Source organism: Somniosus microcephalus, unplaced genomic scaffold, assembly GCF_052327205.1.
Source record: "Somniosus microcephalus isolate GS21.2 unplaced genomic scaffold, FLI_Smic_1.0 unresolved_chr6, whole genome shotgun sequence".
Classification (NCBI taxonomy): domain Eukaryota; kingdom Metazoa; phylum Chordata; class Chondrichthyes; order Squaliformes; family Somniosidae; genus Somniosus; species Somniosus microcephalus.
Genome location: NW_028225184.1, coordinates 51689249 through 51714777, shown reverse-complemented (window position 1 = coordinate 51714777; position 25529 = coordinate 51689249). Strand labels below are relative to the sequence as shown.

The window sequence follows — 25529 nt, the reverse complement described above, 5'->3', positions numbered from 1 at the left end:
TATGAATGATCTAGACGATGGAACTAGTTGTAATGGGGCAGAAATTCGGGTCGGGGGCTTGCCGCGCGTGCATGCCCCCGATCTACACTTACCCGACGCGCTGGCCGTTGAGCATCAGCGACGCCTGGAATTCCTGTTTTAAAATGTTGACTCCCGGGCAGCGTCTGACGTCACGCCGCCCAGGAGTGCAGCCAGCGCGAAGCCTGGAGCACGCAGTGCGAGTGAGACACGCCCCTTGAGGTCTCATTTTAAAAGGACACGCCCCCAATGTTTCTCACAAGCTGCAAAGCATTTTTACATGTAGAGCAGCATTTTAAATAGGTTTTTGGTATTTTTAAGAAGTTTTTGATAACTTTTATAAACGTTTACTTTTTTTGAAGAATCTGAAGTAGTTTTAAACAGAATTAAAGCCTTTTAAAAGCCCTGAAAGCATTTTTTCATTCCATTTATTTAATTAGCAACGTCGTCGTCGTACGTGTCTTCACACTGTTCCCTTTGGGGAAATGTATGAAGTGGTGGAAGGATTTCTAGCCGTGCTTAACGCTCCTTCTGTGATCGTAACCATCTTTGTACCAGCCATTAGGGTGGTTAGACCTATGGCGGGAGGGTTTTACGGGCTCCCACAACCTATATGAAGGGGGGGGGCCACCCACACCTACGGACGCAAATATCCCAATTGATGTCTACCCAGAATTTAGTGCCGGAGCTCCGACTCCACTTGCCGGGATTGTCTGGAGCGGGGTTAGAAACCCTACGCCGTGTGGCCCAGCGGCGGGGATGCTACCACTATGCCAAAGGCCCACTCACATTAGCAACGTGAAATGGCTGGAATGAGCACAATTCACGGCATTAAAATAACTCACAATTGAACTGATGATGACCTCAGCAATCTCCTCAACGTGGTGGATGTGCAGCGCCTGCTCATCATTGGTAATGAGAAGTCCAAGGCGCCGCAAAAAGTACAGATGATAGCTTGGTCTTTCAAGTGGCAGCATAGGGCTCCAGTCACGGGGAGGGATAAGGCGCAGGAAACGTATGGGTGTCACCTTTTGCACGGAGTGGGCCTTTTGCGTAGCGGTAAGCATCCCCGCTTCTGGGCCAGAAGGAATAGGGTTGCGAGCCCCGCCCCAGACAGTCCCGGCAAGTGGAGTCGGAGCTCCAACTATAAATTCTGGGTGGACATCCAGTGGGATACTTGCGTCCGCGGGTGTGGGTGCCCCCCCCCTCAGATGGGTTGTGGGAGCCCGTAAAACCCTCACGCCATAGGACTAACCACCCTAATGGCTGGTATGAAGATGGTTATGGTCACGGAAAGAGTGTTAACATGGCCAGAAATTCTTCCACCACTTCATACAGATCACGAAAGGGAACAGTGTGAGGATACGTACGACGATAACCTCTTGCGCAATGCACCTCCTTGGACCCACAGTCGCAGATGCGAGGGGGCAAATCGTGCAATTGTTAACTTTTTCATTTTATTGACTTGTAAAATGCTGGCCCAGTAATTCCGTTCCAAATGCATGAGTACGATCTGGGTGCTCACGCATCTGGCAGGAGGAAATGCCGGTTTTCAGCATGCACAGCGCATGCGGGGAAAACCGGCATTTCCTGTCCTCTGAAAGAAGGGGTTCAGAGGCAGAACGCATGCAACTGCACAGGCAGCGCGTGCGCAGTAAAATTCGCCGGTTTCATTCATGCTTTCATTGAGGTTAAGTCCTTACAACTTACACATGAAAAAAGCATGAGTACAGTTGCTCCAGAGGCTGCGGAGGAAGATATATTTTATCGTGGAGCTTCTGAAAGGCAATATTTTTGTTTGGGAAAGGGAGGAAAGTTATTTTAAGAAATGCTGAGCTAAGTTTTAAAGTTTATTTTTATTTTTAAACGGTTTTTCAGTACTTTAGGTAGAAGGAGCAATTGTGGCTATGTGAATTGAATTTGCTGTGTTTATTAAATGTGAAAATGACGCCAACATTTTTAAGAAAGAAACTTTTCATCAGTAATATATTCTTTTAAGTAATTATGTATGTATGTCTGTATATATTCCTTTGTGTATATGTATGTATATATTCCTTTACTTGTGTATGAATGTATGTTTTTAATTATGACTTTCAGAGAAAGTAACTTATTGGAATATCATAATTAAATACATACCTTCATACACATTAGTAAAGGAATATATACATATACGTAAAGGAATATACGGACATACATACATAATTACTTAAAAGAATATATTACTGATGAACCGTTTCTTTCTTAAAAATGTTGGAAATGTTACATTACTCATTTTAGAACAGTCATTTTCACATTTAATAAACACAGCAAATTCAATTCACACAGCCACAATTGCTCCTTCTACCTAGAGTACTGAAAACCCGATTAAAAAAAGGAATTAAACATTAAAACTTATCTCATAATTTCTTAAAATAACTTTCCTCCCTTTCCCAAACAAAAATATTGCCTTTCAGAAGCTCCACGATAAAATATATCTTCCTCCGGAGCCTCTGGAGCAACTTTACACATGCTTTTTTCATGTGTAAGTTGTAAGGACTGAACCTCACTGAATCCATGAATGAAATCGATGAAGTTCACTGCGCACGCGCTGCCTGTGCAGTTGCATGCGCTGTGCCTCTGAACCCCTTCGTTCAGAGGACAGGAAACGCCAGTTTTCTCCGCATGCGCTGTGCATGCTGAAAACCGGCATTTCCGCCGGCCAGACGCGTGAGTACCCCGACCGTAGGCACGCGTTTGGAACGGAACTACTGGGCCAATATCTCCAAGTTTGCAGACGTCATAAAGCTGGTTGGGCGTGTGTGCTGTGAAGAGGATGCAGAGACAGTCCAGTATGATTTGGAGAGGTCGGATTATTCGGAAGTTGCATGGCAGATGCAGTATAATGTGGATAAATGCGAGATTATTCACTATCGTGGCAAAAACAGGAAGGAAGGCAGATTATTATCTGAACGGCAATAGATTGGGAGCAAGGGAAGTGCAACGCGACATGGGTGTCCTTGTTCACCGGTCGCTGAAGATAAGCATGCAGGTGCAACAGGTGGATAAGAAGGCAAATGGTATTTTGGCCTTCATAGCGAGAGGATTCGAGTATAGGAACAAGGATGTCTTTCCACAGTTGTACAGGGCCTTGGTGAGACCACACCTTGAGTATTGTGTGCAGTTTTGGTCGCCTTATCTGAGGAAGGAGGTTCTTGCCATGGAGGGCGTGCAGCGAAGCCTCACCAGACTGATACCTGGGATGGCAGGAATGACGTATGAGGAGAGATTGGGTCGATTGGGCTTATACTCGCTGGAGTTTAGAAGAATGAAAGGGGATCTCATTGAAACTTATAACATTCTAACAGGACTGGATAGACTAGATGCAGGATGGATGTTCCCGATGGCGGGGGAGTCCAGAACCAGGGGCCACAGTCTAAAGATAAGGGGTAAGCCATTTAGGACAGAGATGAGGAGGATTTTCTTCACCCAGAGAGTGGTGAACCTCTGGAGTTCTCTACCATAGAAGGCTGTTGAGGCCAATTCATTAAATATATTCAAGAAGGAGTTAGATATATTTCTTAAGGCTAAAGGGATCAAGGGATATGGGGAGAAAGCAGTGACAGGATACTGAATTTGGATGATCAGCCATGATCTCATTAAATGGCGGAGCAGGCTCGAGAGGCCGAATTGCCTACTCCTGCTCCTATCTTCTATGTTTCTATTTTTCTATTATACAACTTGAGATTTTGCTTTATTTTGCCCGCCAGTGTTTTTTCATGCCCCTCATCGCTCTCCTAATCGCATATATAAGTGCCCACCTGCACTTTCTCTATTCATCTTGGACTCCCAATGTTTTCATTCCTATGTATCTGCCAGAAGCCTGCCTTTTTTTCCTAATCCATTCTTGTATGTCCCTTGACATCCAGTGTGCGATGGGTTTGTTGGTCCCACCGTTGACCTGTACGAGAACATGATGCCGTTGTACTTTCTCTATTTCCTTTCTGAAAGACTCACACTACTCTGATGTGCATTTCCCTACAATTAGCTGGTCCCAGTCCACTTTGGTCAGATCCTGTCTTATCATATTATAATTGGCCTTCCCCCAAATTGGACACTTTATTTCCGGTCCATCTTTGTCATTTTCCATGTCTTCCTTAAATATCACCGAATTATGGTCGCTGTCACCGCAATGAATGCTCTCCTACTGACACTACTAACACTTGCCCGGATACATTCCCTAGAATTAGCTCAAGTACCGCCCCCTCTCTTTCAGAACTTTCTACATGATGGCTCAAAAAGTTATCCTGGATGCACTGTAAGTATTCTGCCCCCTCTATGCCTTTCACACTCTGACTATCTCAGGTGATATTGGTGAAGTTGAAATCCTCTACTATTATTACGCTATTGTTTCTACACTTCTCTGAGATTTGCCAACATATCAGTTCCTCTATCTCCCCCTGACTGTTTGGCGGCCTGTTGTACACTCCCAGCAAAGTGCTTGGCCCCTTTTTGTTTTTAAGTTCTACCCATATGACCTCGTTAGAGGAACCTTCTAAGATAACCTCCCTCCTTACAGCAGTAATTGACTCCTTGATTAATAATGCGACAACCCCTCCTCTTTTACACTTCCCCCTTCTCGCCTAAAAATTCTATACCTCGGAATATTGACCTGCCAGTCCGCAAACATATCTCTGTTATTGCAACAATATCTGACTCCCATGTTTTTATCACCAACATCAATTCATCTGCCTTACTCGCAAGACCCCTTGCATTAAAAAAATGCCATCCAGCGTTGCCATACTCCCATGTGCTGTTACATATTTGCTCTGTCTTCCAGGCTGACTTGTTTTTTCTGATATATGTAGGTGTGCATCACCCGCTACTATAGCTCCACTCCTTATCCCATCCCCCTGCCAAGTTAGTTTGAACCCCCGCCCCCCAACAGTACTAGCAAACTTCACCACAAATATTTTGGTCCCGTTCCGGTTCAGGTGCAACTCGTCTGATTCGTACAGGCCCCATCTTCCCCAGGAGCAGAACTAGTGATCCAGGAAACTGAAGTCCTCCCTCCTGCACCAACTCTTCAACCACGCATTCATCTGCTCTATCGTGCTATTTGTATATTCACTAGCATGTGGCACTGGGAGTTATACAGAGATTACAACCTTTGAGGTCCTGCTTTTTAATCTGCTACCTAGCTCACTACATTGTTGTTGCAGGACCTCATCCCTCTTTCTACCCATGTCGTTGGTACCAATTTGAACCACGACCTCTGAATGTTCGCTCTCCCCCTTCAGAATGCCCTGCAGCCGTTCAGTGACATCCTTGATCCTAGCGCCAGTGAGCCAACATAGCAACCTGGAGTCACGTCTGCGGCCACAGAAACGTCTATCTGTTCCCCTTACGATAGAATCCCCTATCACTATTGCTCTCTCACTCTTTTTCCTCCCCTCCTGTGCAGCTGTGCAACTCGTAGTGCTACGGACTTGGATCTTGCTGCATTCCCCTGAGAAACCATCTCCCCGATCAGTATCCTAAACTGAAAATCTGTTGGAGAGGGAGATGGACCCAGGGGACTTCTGCACTACCATCCTTGCTCTTTTACTCTGTCTGGCGGTCACCCATTTCCTGTTTCCCTGTGCACTGTTTAACTGCGGTGTGACGACCTCGTTAAACGTGCTATGCACGAAGATCTCAGCTTCACAGATGCTCCACAGTGACTCCAGCCGCAGCTCCAGCTCCGAAGTGTGGAATTCGAGTAGCTGTAGTAATAGACACTTCCTGCACATGTGTTCGCACTGCACACCGAAAATGTCCCTGACTTCCCATATAGCACAGGAGGAGCACTCCACATTGCCGAGCTGCCATGCCATGTCCTACCCTTAATATACTCCCTTTTCTTCCTTTAAATTAAAGAATATTAAATACACTAGGGACCTTACTTCCCTTTAAACATTACTTACTCTGAACTAGAGACTTTACTTTTACTTTAACGACTGGACTGTAGAAATAGTCACCAGGTCCTATTAACAATCAGCTCCTTCACTGACTGTCACGTTGCTTTTTCGCTTTCGCAGGTTGTTGTTTGACTGCTCCCACTCTCGGACACTTTCCTTGGTGCAAAGTAAGAGCCAATTCCCAACTCGCAGCATCTGTTTAAACCTCACTTAACTTTCAGTCCCATTAAATTCTCCACCACTATTTTTTTAATAATACTAATTTACTTTAATTCCTCCTTCTCACTAGATCCTTGGGTCCCTTGAATTTTCGGGAAGTTATTGCTGTCCTCTTCTGTGAAGACAGAACCAAAGGATTTGTTTAATTGCCATGCCATTTCCTTGTTCCCCATTATAAATTCTCCCGCTTCTGACTGTAAGGGACATACATTTGTTTTCATTAATCGTTTTCTTTTTATATACTTGTAGATGCTTTTACAATACGCTTTTATGGTTCTTGCAAGTTTACTCTTGTACTGTATTTTTCCCTCTTAATCAATCTCTTGGTCATTTTTTGCTGAACTCTCAGCTGCTCCCAATCCTCTGGCTTGCTACTTTTACTGGCAAATTTTTGTGACTCCTCCTTGGATCTTATATTATCCGTAATATATCTTGTTAGCCATGTTTTGGCTGCTTTTCCTTTTCTGTTTTTGCGCCAGAAAGTAATGTATAACTGTTGAAATTCATGCATTCGTTCCTTAAGTTTTTGTCTTTTCCTATCCACCTTCATGTCTTTTAATGAAGCTCTCTATTTTATCTTCCCTGCTTTCCAATTCTCGGCCTCTTGAAATGAATGCCAGGGTATTCTTTGCTTTCCTAGAATCATAGCATCACCGAAATTTCTGGCACAAAATGAGGCCATTCGAGCCATCGTGTCTGAGTCTACCGATAAAGTGCCATCCAGCCTTATCCCATTTCCCAGCTCTTGGTCCATAGCCTTGTAGGTTATGGAACTTAAATGCATATCCAAGCACGTTTTAAATGTGATGAGGGATTCTCCCTCTACCACCCTTTCAGCCAGTGAGTTCCAGAACCCCACTACCCTCTGGGTGTAAAAAAGCTCTCCTCAACTCCATTCTAATCCTTTTACAATTTACTTTAAATCTTTGCCTCCTCTTTATTGTCCTCTATGCGAGGCGATGCAGGTGCTTCCTGTCCACTCAATCTAGGCCCCTCATCATTTTAAACATCTTATTCAAGTCTCTCCTCAGACTTCTCTGTTCCATAGAAAACAACGCGAGCAAACCCACCTTAGTTATGGCCTTATTAACCTGCGCCTCAACTATAAGTGATTTGTGTGCCTGTACCCCCAGTTTCCTCTTCTCCTCTACACCATTTAGATACTTTTTTTCCAAGGAGTAATTGCCATCCATATCACAAGTATATTGGTTATTCCACGTATACCCTTCCACATCAGACTTTTTATATAAATACATATATAATAGTAAACCATCATTCTGGATGGAAATTGGCAGGGGCGTTCGTTGATCCATTGAAGAGTCCAAGGGGATAGTGGAGGATTCATTGACTGGGACGGATCAGTAGTTGTTGAGATTATGCCTCAGTAAAGGCGATGTGTGTGAGGATCAGTGGAGGATTCATTGACTGGGATGGATTAGTAGTTGGTGAGATTTGGCCTCAGTAAAGGTGATGTGTGTGAGGAGCAGCAACAGTGAAGGAGCGGGAACTGGTTTTGCTGCTCGCATGAAACGATTGATAAAACTCTCGATGGGCCTTTCAAAGAATGCCAGGAGAGGCACAGAGGGTCACTGTGGACCTGTTCACGAATAATTCAATTCTAGAAATGCAGGGGATTGGAAACCTAGTGGAGTAGTGAAGTGTTGGGATATTGGCCATTAATTAAGGGCAGAATAGAGAATTACAGAAAAGAGCGAATTAATAAAAGGGATATGGGACTCATGGCAGATTGACACTTGAACTCCTGCAGCTCATCTCTGGCTCAAGCCAAATGTCAGTATATGGGGTGCTAACAAAATGATCCACTTGTGTGATCAAAATCAGTAATCGTGACATTAAGTAGAGCATTTGTCCGGTAAATCACGTGGAACTGAATTCAACCTATTGACGTTGGTAGCGAATTGATAAGGAGTTAGGAGACAGAGAGCAGGGATGACGGGTATGTAATCTCATTGGCAGGATGTGATAAGTGGTGTCCCCAGGATTCTGTAATGTGGCCTCATGTTTTCACTGCATTGCTCTATGAGTTACAGGAATGAATATAGTTCATTACATCCAAATTAATGTCGAAACTACGTTAGGTGGCATTGCAAATTCAGGAGCTGGCAGCAGAATGTTGCAAGGGGACTTTGCTAGATTAAGTGAGTGTGCAAAACTCAAGTTGATTCACTTCAGTGTGGTTGGAGTGTGAGCTCACCCACTTTAGACCGAAGCAAGATATACATTCCACTTGGAATGCTGAGTGCACCAGATTAAGGATGTAAGAACATATGAACAGAACTAGGTCATGAGCCCCTCTAGTCTGTTTCACAAATCAATACTATCATTGCTGATCTGTATCCTAACTCCATCTACCTGGCTTGGTTTTATAAAACGTATTACCCTTTCTTAATACAAATCTACTAATCTCAGTTTTGACATTTCCTATTGATCTAGTCACAACCGTAATTTTGAGTGAGAGTTCAATGTTTTCAGCTTACTTTGTGTATAGAAGTGCTTCATCACATCACCCCTGAAGGACCTAGCTATAACTGTAAGGTTATAAGAACATAAGAACATAAGAAATAGGAGCAGGAGTAGGCCAATCGGCCCCTCGAGCCTGCTCCACCATTCAATAAGATCATGGCTGATCTGATCCTAACCTCAAATCTACTGTCACTCTGCATCCACCCGAACCCATGTGATCTCCCGGGAGAGGCGAAAAACCAGATAAAGACCCAATGGCCAATTTGGGAGAAAAAAATCTGGGAAATTCCTCTCCGACCCATCTAGGTGATCGAAATTCTTCCAGGAGATCACTCTGTCCCTATATTTTCTACAGTACTTACCTTCTGTAAAGGCGATCTCCACCCCAGCCAGGAACAGGAATAAAACCATCTCCTGAAATCTAACAGAATTAGAACACGGTAGGAGCAGAACAAGGCTACACGGCCCCTGGGCCCGCTCCACTACCCACAGGGCCATGACCATTCCGAACCCAGACTCATGTCCAATTTCCTGCCCGCTCCCCGTAACCCTTTATTCCCTTTACTTCTAGGAAACTATCTATTTCTGTTTTAAATTTATTTAATGATGTAGCTTCCACAGCTTTCTGGGGCAGCAAATTCCACAAACCTACCACCCTCTGAGTGAAGAAGTTTCTCCTCATCTCAGTTTTGAATGAGCAGCCCCTTATTTTAAGATTATGCCCCCTAGTTCTAGTTTCACCCATCATTGGGAACATCCTCACCGCATCCACCCGATCAAGCCCCTTCACAATCTTATATGTTTCAATAAGATCGCCTCTCATTCTTCTGAACTCCAATGAGTAGAGTCCCAATCTACTCAACCTCTCCTCATATGACCACCCCCTCATCCCCGGGATTAACCGAGTGAACCTTCTTTGTACTGACTCGAGAGCAAGTATGTCTTTTCTTAAGTATGGACACCAAAACTGTATGCAGTATTCCAGGTGCGGCCTCACCAATACCTTGTACAACTGCAGCAATACCTCCCTGTTTTTATATTCCAACCCCCTAGCAATAAAAGCCAACATTCCATTGGCCTTCTTGATCACTTGCTGCACCTGCATACTAACTTTTTGAGTTTCGTGCACCAGGACCCCCAGATCCCTTTGTACTACAGTACTTTCCAGTTTCTTGCCATTAAGATAATAACTTGCTCTCTGATTTTTCCTGCCAAAGTGCATAACTTCACACTTTCCAGTATTGTATTCCATCTGCCAAATCTCTGCCCACTTACTTAGCCTGTCTATGTCCCTTTGCAGGTTTTTTATGTCCTCCTCACTCACTACTTTCCGTCCCATCTTTGTATCATCTGCAAACTTTGATATGTTACACTCGGTCCCTTCCTCCAAATCGTTAATATAGATTGTAAAGAGTTGGGGACCCAGCACTGACCCCTGCGGAACACCACTAGTTACTGGTTGCCAATCTGAGAACGAACCATTTATCCCAACTCTCTGCTTTCTGTTAGAGAGCCAATCCTCCACCCATGCCAGAATATTACCCCCAATCCCGTGATTTTTTATCTTGAGCAATAATCTTTTGTGTGGCACCTTATCAAATGCCTTTTGGAAGTCTAAATACACTACGTCCACTGGTTCCCCTTTATCCACCCTGTATGTTACTTCCTCAAAAAACTCAAGCAAATTTGTTAAACATGACTTCCCCTTCATGAAACCATGCTGAGTTTGCCCTATTAAATTGTGTTTATCCAAATGTCCCGTTACTGTCTCCTTAATAATGGACTCTAACATTTTACCAACCACAGATGTTAGGCTAACAGGTCTATAGTTTCCAGCCTTCTGCCTACTACCCTTTTTAAATAATGGTGTTACATTAGCAGTTTTCCAATCTGCCGGGACCTTTGCTGAGTCCAGTGAGTTTTGGAAAATTATTACCAATGCATCCACAATCCCTACCGCTACTTCCCTCAAGACCCTGGGATGCAAGCCATCAGGTCCAGGGGATTTATCCGCCTTGAGTCCCATTATTTTACCAAGTACCACTTCCTTAGTGATTTTAATTGTATTTAGTTCCTCCCCCCCTAGAGCCCCCTGTTTGTCCAGTGTTGGGATATTCTTAGTGTCCTCTACTGTAAAGACTGATACAAAGTAATTGTTCAGTGTTTTTGCCATCTCCATGTTTCCCACCATTAATTTCCCGGTCTCATCCTCTTGTTCTGTACTCTCCCACCAGCTGAAATCGTTTCTCTCTTTCTAACAGATCAAATCCGTTAATGAACTTAAACAGCTGAATTAGATCACCCGTTAAGCTTCTGTACTCGAGCGAATGCAAGCCTAGACTATGGAACCTCTCCCCATAATTAACCCTTATTGACCTGTTATCATTCTGGTCAATCTCCGCTGCACCCCCTCCAAAGCCAATGGGGCAGATTTTGCGGTGTGTATGGCGGCGTACTCTGAGAGTGCTCCGTCACATTTACTGCAAGTTCGGGATTTCCACAAGTGCTTGCACAGGCACTAACTCCCGAAATTGTGATTGTTCCAGGTTCGCCTTAACACATGATCCGCACCGATGGGGAAGTACTAATGAAAGGTGCAGATTTGGCCGAATTACAAACTGCCTAGCAATTACATCCGCATATCTTATGGTTACTGAAAATGGGCACAAGAGGCTGTGTCACATTTTAAAAGATCTGTGACTGTAAATTGTGGACGTTTTGGTGGAGGAGACTTTTTTGTTGTTTGAGTTTAATTTTACTTATTTGGGAAGTTGAAAAAGAAAGTAAAATAAAATGAAATTCTAACAAATTTCAGTGAAAAAATTATTCCAAATAATAAATGAACAAGATAACTTATATAATAATCTCTCTTTATCATGGAGAATAGATTTGTTGATTACCAGCCTAAATGAGGTCTGAATAATATATTTAATACTGAAAATTAACTTTGAATATATGGTTGGGAATCTCTTTCTGAAGTTCAACAACATTACCTGTAAGAGATAAAGGACAATTTTAGCCCTTTACTGAGGATCAAAAAAGGAAGTTGTATCCAAAGGGACTAATAGCTTGTGGGTCTGTATGAAAGCATAAAACAAAGGATTGATATATGAAATAAGACCAGATAAACTATCTTTTTTTAGAAGTTTTGATAAGTTTTGAAAAAATTATATCAATGGAAGAGACTGAAAGAGCCTTTTCTGGGCGTGGTTTATTTTTAACAGAATTTATGGGTGTTTCTTCCATTACGCAGAGGATGTACGCTGCACTCCTGGCCTTAGTGATCTCATACGTGGCACACAACTCTGCATCGCCGAGGAGCAACTATCCATTCTCTGCATCTCTATACTCTGTATCTATGCGCCCGATGCAATTGTTGGGCCATTATATCCTTCCTGAGGCCCGCTTCATTGATCATAATGCAGTTACTCCAGACGGGGTCTAGCCATAGCTCTGTACAGCTCCAGTTACTCCAGATGGGGTCTAGCCAGACTCTGTACAGCTCCAACTTAACTTCCACCGCCACGTATTCCAGCTCTCTTGAGGTGAAGCACATTATTCCATTAAACTTTGTAATTATCTGTACCTTTCCACTAAATTTTAGCTATCCCTGTACTTCGACCTTTAATTCACTCCATGTTTCCAATTTCCCGAGCTTTATAGCAATTAGAAAATCGAAAAATCTTTTTTGTACGTCCAAAGGGAAAGAACTCACACTTTCTCTCTTTAAATTCCATCTGCTACTGTCTTCCCGCTCACCCAATCAAACAATGTCCCTTTACAACCTTTTACTCACGTGTGCATTATGTACTGTGCAACCTAACTATTTTCGCCAGCGAAATTTGATATATGGCTCTCTATTCCTTCATCCAAGTCAGTTATAAATATGGTGAAAAGCTGAGTTCCCAGTACAGATCCCCGGGGACACCATTATTCACATCCTGCCAATGTGAGTTTAGAGCCATTATCCCTACTAACTCTCTCCAACAAAATAACCATTTCATTTCCTATTCAATATGTTGCCTGCAATTGCACGCATGGCTACTCGAATGCCTTCTGGATGTCCCTATAAATAGCATTCATAGACAGTTGTTTAACTCCAATTAGGTACCTTCTCAAAATAACAATTGGTTCGATAGACGTGATTTGCACTTTACAAATCCATGCTGGATCTCTCTGGTCAGTTCATATCTCTCCAAATGCTCAGTCACGCTGTTCCTAATAATAGATTGTAGTGCTTTCCCAAAACGGATGTTGACTGATGGGCCAAAAATTTTCAAGTTGATCTCTCCTCCCGTCGTAAATAAACAGTGCCTGTTAGTTTCCAATCGAATTGGCCAATTCATCAATCGAGAGACATTTGGAAGTTCATGACTAACGCATCAGCAATTTCCTCACCTAGTTATATTAACCGCCCCCACCCCTCCCGCCACACGCCCATCGGGTAGAAACACTCGGGTCCTGGAATTTTTTTCTATCTTTGATGTCATTATCTTCTCCATCACCATTTTTTTACGTATATTGAACCTAGATATGTCTTCCTATATTTATTGTACTTTTCCTTGAATCGCTGACCAAAATGTTAGAAAACAAAGACATCTCTCATAGTACCTGGGCAATGAAAGCTACTGAGATGCAGACATGCATTACTGCTACAAACTTCACAACATGATGCATTACAGCAATGAATTTCAATTACATAATAACAAATTCATTTATTGAGCAGTTTGAAATTTAATTGCTCAATTTCATTATATTAGAGAAAAGCGTCGACACTAACCTTGAGAAACGATTCTCCGAGCCCCAAAAACCACTAAAAAGAGAGAACATGAATCAGTTACTCAAACACCAAAACCTTTAGCGGCTGAATATACTGACTGACTGCCGTGTATTGTTTTATGGACATTTCACAGTGTGACTGAGTTGGTGACATTCTGGCTCCTTTTACTTCAACTCCCGCTCCAGTACATGAACACATAATGTAGGCAGACACTAATTACAGAGAGTTCCAGATTTACACTACACTTTGTGTGAGAAAGTATTTCCAGTTTTCACTCCAAATTATTTGGCATCAGTTTAGATATCCTGCTCCTTGTTTTAGATTCACCCACCGTGACTGAAGAAATTCTACCGAGATGTTCATTTGCATCTAATTCCAATAATGCACGGCAATTAACAAAATGTGCCCTTGGGCCTAATGACACAAAACACGTGAAATGATAACAGATCCATTTTGTGGCTTTGTGACAACGGCACTGAAAGACAAATGAATGCAACTGCATGGAATGTGGGTGCAAACACTGAGCATCTTTACAGATCTCCACATGCGGCTACACCACGATACAGAATGGCAATGGCAGGGCCGGAGCTCCATTATTGAATGGATTCAGGCATTACCAGGGGCAATTTTGTTTGGAGACGTTGTTGATTAAGAGGTTAATGCAGCTCTGTGTCTTAGTAGTGTATTAGTCTCCGCGCACTGTGCAGATCTCTGTCTCAGTGATATGCTCAGCTCCAGCAGATTGAATGAGGAAATGGAATTAAAATACATTCCTGGATCTGAAAGCTGCCTGAATTATTCACCAGAAAGCATTAGTTGTACAGACAGTACACAGACGCTCAACTATATCAAAGAGCACCTAAAATTGTGATGCAAGACGGAAAAGAGAAAGAAGTATAATCAAATAAAGGAAAATGGTCAGTACTGCAGACAACAGTAGCAGCAGTTAGGTGTGAAAACGGAAGCCTGCGGTTTCAAGCCGAAGGAGCTTTAATTCATAAAAAGCGGCACTTAGCTGCTCACAGAAAGAACAAAGTCTCAGAACCAAAGAAAATACTAAAATATATTTACTACAATATACAGTGACTGTGTTAAAATCATTCTCATCCAGTTTCTCTCTCGAAATCTTTAATGCCCCCGGCATTATCTGTTCATGTTTGAGTGCAGACACTGAGTGGGTTGCTTGACGCGAGTTCAGCAGTGGTGAGCCCGGCAGAACTTTAACCTCCTACCGCACATGCTCGCTCTGCAGCAGGCAACAGATATCAAAGAGCTACATCACGACATTTGGCCGAGGCTTCCTTCAGTGGCCTCGGAGCATTAAGCTGAATGGTAGCGCCAGTACCTCCGCTTGTTGGAGATCAGGGAACACAGCAAGGAGCGGATGTTAATCATTCGGTCTTACTATGATTTATTTCTTAGCTCTGCACTGCAGGCACTTACTGAGCTATCAGGAGACCAATATGCTCCACTATTCTCATGACAATATACACAATTCTCCAAATCCATTCCAGTAACAAATTAAAAAGTGCCGTATAAAACCGAGAGATGATCATTTACTTCAACTTTTCCAAAAAGGAGATTAGGAGACCCATCAACACCCAGAGAGTGGACACAATGTGGAAAATGGGACCACATGGTGTAGTTCCGGTGAATAGCATAGATGCATTTAAGATGAAACTAGTTGCTAAAATGAGGGAAAAAGGAATAGGAGGATATGTTGATAGTGTCATCTGAATTCGATTGCGAGGTGGCTGGTGTTGTGTAGACCTGTTGGGGCCGAATGGCCTTGTCTCTGTGCTTTTATTTCCATGTAAATCTATTTAATTTCAGGCTGAAATTAACAATGACAGCAAATGCTGTAAACGGAAGCCTGTGGTTTCTGCTCTGAAGCATTTCTCCATTGGCAGGTAGTATGTTAACCCCTGACAGTAAGTACAATACATCAGAATCAAGAATGTATATATACACTTCGAAAAAGTATTTTGTGGCAATCTTTCTTATACACTTTCAACCGTATAATTCATTAATTGGTGTCCATAATTGTGAAAGGACATACTTGCTCTCGAGTCAGTACAAAGAAGGTTCACTCGGTTAATCCCGGGGATGTGGGGATGTACATATGAGGAGAGGTTCAGTAGATTGGGACTCTACTCATTGGAGTTCAGAAGAATGAGAGGCGATCTTATTGAAGCATATAAGATTGTGAAGGGGTTGGATCGGGTGGATGCAGGGAAGATGTTCCCGATGATGGGTGAAACTAGAACTAGGGGGCATAGTCTTAGAATAAGGGGCTGCTCTTTCAAAACTGAGATGAGGAGGAACTACTTCACTCAGAGGGTGGTAGGTCCATGGAATTTGCTGCCCCAAAAAGCTGTAGAAGCTACATCATTACATAAATTTAAAACAGAAATAGACAGTTTCCTAGAAGTAAAGGGAATTAAGGGTTACGGGGAGCGGGCAGGAATTTGGACATGAGTCTAGGTTCGGATCGGTCATGGCCCTGTGGGTAGCGGAGCGGGCCCAGGGGCCGTGTAGCCTGATCCTGCTCCTATTTCGTGTGTCAAATTTTGTTAGATTCAGGAGATGGTTCTGTGATAGTGGATTGGCGGTTAGGATCAGATCAGCCATGATCTTATTGAATGGCGGAGCAGGCTGGAGGGGCCGATTGGCCTACTCCTGCTCCTATTTCTTATGTACTTATGTTCTTATGTTCTTAATTATTGGATAATAATTAAGGAGTCAATTACTGCTGTAAGGAGGGATGATATATTAGCGGGTTCCTCCAATGAGGCCATATGGGTGGAACTTAAAAACAAAAAGGGGGCAAGCACTTTGCTGGGAGTGTACTATAGGCCCCCAAACAGTCAGGGGGAGTTAGAGGAATAGATATGTAGGCAAATCTCAGAAAAGTGCGAAAATAATAGGGTAATAAAAGTGGGGGATTTCAACTTCCCCAATATAAATTGGGACAGTCAGAGTGTGAAAGGCTTAGAGGGTGCAGAATTCTTAAAGTGCAACCAGGAGAGCTTTTTGAGCCAACATGTAGAAAGTCCTACAAGAGAGGGGGCGGTACTGGACCTAATTCTGGGGAATGTAGCCGGGCAAGTGGTGGAAGTGTAAATAGGGGAGCATTTTGGCGACAGTGACCATAATTCAGTGAGATTTAAGGTGGTCATGGAAAAAGACAAAGACGGCCCGGAAATAAGGGTTCTAAATTGGGGGAAGGCCGAGTTTAATATGATAAGGCAGGATCTGGCCAAAGTGGACTGGGAGCAGCTACTTATAGGAAAATCCACATCAAAACAATGGGAGACTTTCAGAAGGGAAGTTGAGAGAGTACAACGTCAACATGTTCCTGTAAAGGTCAAGGGTGGGACCAACAAGCAAAGGGAACCTTGGATGACAAGGGATATACAAAAATGCATTAGAAATAAAAGGGGGGCTTTTGGCAGTTACAAAAGACTAAAGACGGAGGAAGCCCTAGAGGAGTATAAAAAGTGCAGGGGCATACTTATAAAAGAAATTAGGAGGGCGAGGAGGGGCCATGAAATAACACTGGCGAGCAAAATAAAGGAACATCCTAAGATGTTTTATAAGTATATTAAGGGCAAGAGGATAACCAGGGAAAGGGTAGGGACCATTAGGGACCAAAGTGGCAATCTGTGTGTAGAGCCAGAGGATGTAGGCGGGGTTTTAAATGATTTTTTTGCATCTGTGTTCACTATGGAGAAAGACGATGCAGACATAGAAATCGGGCAAGGGGACTGTGACATATTTGAACATATTAGCATCGAGAGGGAGCAGAGGCTAGCGGTTTAAGCAGGCCAAAACGTGGATAAATCCCCAGGCCCGGACGAGATGCATCCCAGGCTGCTGTGGGAGGCAAGGGAGGAGATTGCAGGGGCTCTGACACTAATTTTCAGAACCTCTCTGGCCACAGGGGATGTACCAGAGGACTGGAGAACAGCTAACGTTGTACCATTATTCAAGAAGGGTAGCAGGGATAAACCAGGGAATTACAGGCCAGTGAGTCTAACATCTGTGGTGGGGAAATTATTGTAAAAAATTCTGAGGGACAAAATTAATCTCCACTTGGAGAGGCAAGGATTAATCGGGGATAGTCAGCATGGCTTTGTCAAGGGTAAATCATGTCTGACAAATCTGATCGAATTTTTCGAGGGGGTGACTAGTGGGGTGGATGAGGGAAATGCTGTGGATGTGGTTTACATGGACTTCAGTAAAGCTTTTGACAAAGTCCCGCATAGGAGACTGGTTAAGAAGGTAAGAGCCCATGGGATCCAGGGTGCCTTGGCGCGTTGGATCCTAAACTGGCTGAGTGGCAGGAGGCAGAGGGTGATGGTTGATGGTTGCTTTTGTGATTGGAAGCCTGTGTCCAGTGGGGTACCTCAGGGATCGGTGCTGGGTCCCTTGTTGTTCGTGATCTACATAAATGATTTGGATGAGAATGTAAAAGGTATGATCAGTAAGTTCGCAGATGACACGAAAATTGGTGGGGTGGTAAATTGCGAGGAGGAAAGCCTCCGGCTACAGGACGATATAAACGGGTTGGTCAGATGGGCGGAAAAGTGGCAAATGGAATTTAACCCTGAAAAGTGCGAGGTGATGCATTTTGGACGGACAAATAAGGCAAGGGAATACACAATGAGTGGTAGGACCCTAGGAAGTACAGAGGGTCAGAGGGACCTTGGTGTACATGTACATAGATCCCTGAAGGCAGCGGAGCAGTTAGATAAGGTGGTTAAAAAGGCATATGGGATACTTGCCTTTATTAGCCCAGGCATAGAATATAAGAGCAGGGAGGTTATGATGGAGCTGTACAAAACGCTGGTGAGGCCACAGCTGGAGTACTGTGTGCAGTTCTGGTCGCCTCACTATAGGATGGATGTGATTGCTTTGGAGAGGGTGCAGAGAAGATTCACCAGGATGTTACCTGGGATGGAGCGCCTCAGCTGTGAAGAGAGGCTGGACAGGCTGGGGTTGTTTTCCTTGGAGCAGAGAAGGCTGAGGGGGGACCTGATTGAGGTGTACAAAATGATGAGGGGCATAGATAGGGTAGATAAATAGGAACTTTTCCCCTTAGTGGGGGGGTCAATAACAACGGGGCATAGATTCAGGGTAAGGGGCAGGAGATTTAGAGGGGATTTGAGGAGGAACTTTTACACCCAGAGGGTGGTTGGAATATGGAACTCAATGCCTGAAAGGGTGGTAGAGGCAGGAACCCTCACAACATTCAAGAAGCATTTGGATGAGCACTTGAAATGCCATTGCATACAAGGCTATGGACCAAATGCTGGAAAATGGGATTAGACTGGACAGGGATGGATGGGCGGCGCAGACACGATGGGCCGAAGGGCCTCTTTCTGTGCTGCAAAACTCTATGACTCTATGACTCTATAACCACCACCATGTGTGATGGAGTAGCAGACTGAAACGCCATACTGTCATTTATTTATGCAATTCAATTCAAGTCAATTTAATAAAATAAAAAAGCTGTTTCATATTCCACTAGCATCTTGTAACCTGTATAAAAGCAGATGTGTTGTGGGACATCACAGAAACAGAATGGGATAAATCGGAGGATACTATCAGGCACAATGCAGTTTTGCGATAATTCGATACTTCAGCTTGTTTAAGGCCTGAAAGGAAGTTAGATGGTCAGCTGTTCACTAACATAAGTTCAAGGCCAAGGTGGTGGGTTTCACAGGCACATTAAACAGGAGAAGTGCATGTGTGGGGATAGGAGAGACATTAAGGAAAGATGCAGAATCAGAGCTCAGAGAGGGCGGACCCTCAGGTGTTTGAACGTCGTGACCAGGGGAACTGTGTGATGTAGCATCTGAACTGATGGACTTGATCTTAGAGACTTCATCTTTGTAGAGAGATTAGAGAAGCTGGGATTGTTCTCCTTAGAGCACAGAGGTTTAAGCGGAAATTCACCAGAATGACTTGGATTTGTGTCATTAGAGCAGTGAATGTTAAGTGGAAATTTAACATAAAAGTACCGGGAATGAAGGACTTCAGTTATGAGGAGAGACTTGAGATATACGTTGATCTCCTTAGAGCAGAGAAGGCTAGGTGGAGATTTAGTTGTATGATTCCTGGGGAAAGGGACTTCAGTTATGAGGAGAGATGAGAGAAGCTGAAGTTGTTCTGGTGCAGTCTGCGAGGAACTAAGAAGTGGATTTAAATACAGTTAATAATAGTTTTTGAAAATATTTCAGGCTAAAGCTAACACTGAAAGAAAATGTTGAAAACAGAAACCTATTGTGTCAGCTCAGAAGCACTTTACCTCGGACAATGAGGAATTTAATTTAAGGAGGAAAATACATTTTGACAATATTTCTTTTATGTTTCTGGCCATATAATTAATTAATTCTGTGTTTACCACCACAGATAGAATCAGCAAATCACAGAACTTTCCAGCAGCGCTGGAACCACAGCACCATCGTGTCTGTGCTGACTCTTTGCCAGACCAATCACATTAGTCCCACTCATATGTTTTTTCTTCAAAGTCCTGCAAGTTTTTCACTTTGGATCATTTAGCCCATTCCATTTTGACAGTTACAATTAGAGTTCCATAGAGGGAGTGCAACGATGGTTCAACAGATTGATTCCTGGGATGGGGGGATTGTCCTATGAGGAGAGACTGAGTAGTCTAGGCCTATTTTCTCTAGAATTTAGAAGAATGAGAGGTGATCTCATGGAAATATATAAAATTCTTAAAGGGCTTGACAGGGTAGATGCAGGAAGGATGTTTCCCCTGGCTGGGCCGTCTAGACCCAGGGGCCACAGTCTCAGAATAATGGGTCGGCCATTTAAGACAGAGATGAGGAGACATTTCTTCACTCAAAGGGTGGTGAATCTTTGGATTTCTGTATGCCAGTGGGCTGTGGCGGCTCAGTCGTTAATTATATCCAAGCAGAATATCGATTAATCTTTGGATATTAATTGAATCATGGTGTTTAGGGATAGTGCTGGAATGTTAGATGTCCTACTCCTGCTCCTATTTCGTATGTTTTTATGTTCTTAATATACATTTAGAGATAATATTCCACTTTACATCTCGTAAACTGTAAATTTAGTGGTATTATATACAAACACAATGGATGAAATAGAATGATACAATCCGCCTAATAACCCTGTATTGTGCGGCAAATGTAACTGTGCATTGAAATCAATGTAGTTTGTTTCTGAGTCCAATTAATTTAAAGAAATTAGCCGACTTTGAAACAATAAGAATAAAACTCAATTTTGACGTGAATGAAATCCATGTGTTTTATATTCACCATTTCATTCAACTGAAAATCAAGTCAGCTTGGAGCTTGGTTGGAAATGCAGTAAACTTTAAATTGTAGTAAACAGTGAGGGGGATAGCAGCAGACTTCGGAATAGAGACAGTCTTGTGAAGTGGGCAGGTACATTTAATGTAGTGAAATCTGAAGTGATGGAATTTAGGTAGACGAATGAGGAGAGACAATGTATAGGAAATTAAAATATATTACAGGGCGTTCCGAATCAGAGCGCACATTCACAAATCTTTAAAGGTGGCAGGACCTATTGATCAATATGTTAAAACAACCTTTAAGATCTATTGCTTTAATAGTAGAGACATAAATACAAAAGGAAGGAGGTTTGCTAAACCTTTGTAAATCACAGGTTAGGCCTCAGCTGGAGCATTGTGTCCAATTCTGGCCACCACACATTAGGAAGGATCTCATGACCTTATAAATGATGCAGAGGAAATTTAGCAGAATGGTAGAAAGATTGACAGAAGTTAGTTATGTGGAGAGACTGGTGAAGCTGGGGTTGTTCTCCTCGGTACAAAGCAAGCATGTACCCATAAGGAGGAAATATGGGGCTTCCAAAGCTACAGCGCTTGGATGAGAAAGACAATGGAGGTTAAATTAAATTATGACAAATGTCAATTGCAGAATACAGCAGAACACCAGGTAGAATAGGGAGAGTGCAGGCGGAAATTGAAAAATTACATAAGAAGGGAAAGGGGAGCAAATGGAAACAAATTAGCGGGTAAAATGTATCATTTATAAGCATTAAAGTAATGTTGGGGCCGATTAATGTCAAAAGAGGAAAGATTCTTGTGGAGGCAGAGAGCATGACTGGGGTACTGAATGAATAGTTTGCAGCTGTCTTCACTTAGGAAGATGATGAAGTTAATGTTGCAGTAGATGTACTGGATAGGATAAAATAGATAGCAAGGATGTAGAAAATAAGTTGCCGATATTTACGTTAACAATTCGCACGATCCATATGGAATGTATGCTACATTGCTGAGGGAAGTAGTGGAGGAGATAGCTGAAGGTCTGACCACGATTTTGCAAAGCTCCTTGGAAATCAGAGTGGTGCCCAAGGACTGAATCATTGCAAATATCATGTGACTGTTCAAAAAAGTGGAGAGAGATATACCGGTTAATGCCAGGCTAATCAGTCTACTTTCAGTGGTGGGAAAACTACTGGAGACCATTGTTAAGGACAATATTAAGTCTGACTTACAGAAGCATGGTGTAAAAAGGAACAGTCAACTTGGAGCTGTTCAAGAAATATCATGTTTGACTAACTTGACTGAGTTTTTTGAAGAAATAACAAACAGGCCATGCAGCCGATTTTGTATATCTGGAATTTCAATTAATATCACATAACAGATGCGAAATGTAGAAGCACATGACAGTATAGGCAGGATGGTAAATTGAGTACGTAATTGGCTAAGGGATAAGAGGCAGAGAGTAGTGTATTTGCCTTAAAGAAACAAAACACCATTAAGGGATGCACAGATACAAAAATGGTCAATTTTAATGGAGTGAAACCATCATTTAAAGACAAAGCAAGCACCTGGGTGGAGTCTGTGTACAAATAATGAGCATCTTTACAGATTTCCACATGCGACCATACCACAAAACACAAGGCTATCGTGGAATCTCCATTATGGATTAGATGGAGGCAGTAACGGTAGGAATTCAGATTGGGAAAAAATTGAGTTGAAGAGATAAAGTCTAAATTCTGAGCACCAAAGGCAGCTGCAGCATTGTATTGCTTGAAGGACATTCGTCTCAGCCCACTGTTCAGATCTGTTTCTCAGTGATATGCTCAGTTCCAGCAGTCTGAATGAGGAAATGGAATTGAAATAAATTCTTATATCTGAAAGCTGCCTGAATTATTCACCAGAAAGATTTAGATATACAAGCAGTATACACACGCTCAATGATAGCAAAACGTGCCTGAAGTTGAGAGGCAAGATGCTAAAGAGAATGAAAAATAAGCAAACAAAGGGAAATGCTAAATACTGCAGAGAACAGCAGCAGCAGTTAGTTGTGAAATCGGAAGTCAGCGGTTTCAACTCGAAGGAACTTCAGTTCAAAGAAAGAGGAACAAAGCTGCTCGCAGAAAGAACAGTGTCTCAAAACAAGCGAGACAACTACAATATATTTAGTATAATATACAGTGACTGTATTAAAAATTCAGTTTCTCTCGCGAAGTGTCCAATACCCCCGGCATTATCTGTTCATGTTTGAGTGCAGACACTGAGTGGGTTGCTTGACCTGAGGTCAGCAGTGGTGAGCCCGGCAGAACTTTACCCTCCTACCGCGCATGCTCGCTCTGCAGCAGGCAACAGATATCAAAGTGCTGCATCACGACTTTTGGCAGAGGCTTCCTTCACTGTCCTCAGAGCACTGAGCTGAATGGTAGCGCCAGTATCCGCTTGTTGGAGATCAGGGAACTCAGCAAGGAGCCGATGTTGACCATTCGGCCTTACATTTATGTACTTCTTAGGTCTGCACTGCAGGCACTAACTGAGCTATCGGGGGATCAGTATGCTCCACTATTCTCCTGACAATAAACATTATTCTCCAAATTAAGTCGAGTAACAATTTAAACCGTGCTTTTTCAAACCGAGAGATGATGACTTAGTTCAATTTATCCAATAAGGCCTTTAGGAGACAATTGTTCACGCAGTGATTGGACACAATAAGGAAAATGGGATCACATGGTGCAGTTGCGGTGAATAACATAGATGCATTTAATTTGAAACTATTTGGTAACATGAGGGAGTTAAGAATAGGAGAATATGCTGATAGTGTCATCTGAATAGATTGGGAGGTGTCTGATGTGGAGTATAATCAATGGCATAGACCTTTTGGTGCCGAATGGCCTTGTCTCTGTGCTGTTATTGCAATGTATTCTATTTAATTCTCAGGCTGAATTTCACAGTAACAGTAAATGCTGTAAACAGAAGCCTATGGTTTCAGCTCTGAATCGCTTCACCTCGGACAGAGAGTAATTTAACCCCTGACAGTAAGAACAGTGGTTCAGAACCGAGAATGTGTTTAAACACATTTAAAGAAGTACATTGTGGCAATCTTTCTTATACAATTTCAACTGAAAAATTAATTAATTCTTGTATAATCCACCACCGTGTGCGTTGCTTTAGCCGACTGGAAATCCATACTGTCGTTTATTAGTACAAATTGATTCAATTATTAAAATAAAAATAGTTATTTCATATTCCACCAGCAACTTCCAAACTTGAAAAGGGGATGTGCTTAGGGACATCACACAAACAGAATGGGATAAATCGGAGGATACTATCAGACAGAATGCTGTTTTGCAAGTGAATTACAGTAACTGAAGTGACAATAATTCAATACATCAGCTTGTTTAAGGTCTGAAAATAAGTCAGATGGTCAGCTGTTCACTAAAAATAAGTTCAAGGCCAAGGTGATGGGTTTCACAGGCAAACTAAACAGGGGAAGAGCATGCGTGGGGATAGGAGAGAGATTCGGGAAAGACTCAGAGTCAGTGCTCAGAGAGGGCGAAGCCTCAGAACTGTTTGAGCGTTGTTATCAGGGGAACTGTGTGATGTAGCAGCTGAACTGATGGTCTTGATCTTACAGACTTCAGTTATGTAGTCAGAGGAGAGCAGCTGGGATTGTCCACGTTGGAGCGCAGAGGTGTAATTGGAGATTCACCAGAATGGCACCAGGCCTGAGCAACTTCAGTTATGCGGAGAGATTAGAGACACTTGGATTTGTCTCCTTAGAGCAGAGAATGTTAAGGGGAGATTTATCATAAACATACCGGGAAAGAAGTACTTCAGTTATTAAGAGAGACTAGAGAAGATTAATTTTTTCTCCTTTGAGCAGAGAAGGCTAGGTGCAGATTTGTCAGTATGGTACCAGGGAAATGCACTTAATTTATGAGGAGGGATGAGAGAAGCTGGGGTTGTTCAGGTGCAATCTGTGTGGAACTAAAAAGTGGATTTAATTACCGATAAAAATAGATGATGAAAATATTTCAGCCTGAGGTTAACAGTGAAAGAAAATGCTGACAACAGAACCCCTGGTTACAGCTCAGAAGCGCGTCACCTCGTACAATGAGGAATTCAACCCTGACAGCAAGGGAACGGCATCAGACCCAAGAATGAGGATAAACATATTGAATGAAAATGCACTGTGACAATCTCTCTGATATAGTTTAACCGTATAATTAGTTAATACCTTGCTTACCACCACAGATAGAATCAGCGAATCACAGAGCCTGACAGCGGAGCAAGAGGACATTCGGCCCCTCGTGCCTGTCCTGGCTCTTTCTCAGACCCAAAACATTAGACCCCCTCATATGTTTTTCCTCATAGGCCTGCAAGATTTTCCATTTGACACATTTACACTATTCTGCTTTGACATTTACAATTAGAAGTGCACTAACAGAATGATTCTCAGACATTCAATTATTAATGAAATTGAATTCAAGACACTTATTGCAATTATATAGGGCCCCAGTGAGACCAAACCTTCAAATTGTGTACAGTTTTGATCTCCTTACCTAAGGCAGGATATACTTTCCATAGAGGGACTGCAACGTTGTATCAACAGACTGATTCCTGGGATGGGTGGATTGACCTATGAGGAGAGATTGAGCAGACTAGGCCTATATTCTCTAGAGTTTAGAAGAATGAGAGCTAATCTCATTGAAATATATACCATTCTTACAGGGCTAGACAGGGTAAATGCAGGAAGGATGTTTCCCCTGGCTGAGGCGTCCAGAACCAGGGTTCA

The 25529-nt window shown here is 42.7% G+C and overlaps 1 protein-coding gene across 4 annotated transcripts in view; it reads right to left on the bottom strand.

The window, feature by feature from the left end:
• LOC147087296 (Fc receptor-like protein 5) overlaps positions 1-25529 on the bottom strand; it is a 77264-nt gene that overhangs the window by 46062 nt on the left and 5673 nt on the right. For all 4 annotated transcript variants that reach the window (XM_085978219.1, XM_085978218.1, XM_085978220.1 and 1 more), the window contains exon 2: positions 13438-13470. In XM_085978219.1, the coding sequence (XP_085834345.1) occupies positions 13438-13470 (33 nt within the window). The remainder of the gene's footprint in view (positions 1-13437; positions 13471-25529) is intronic.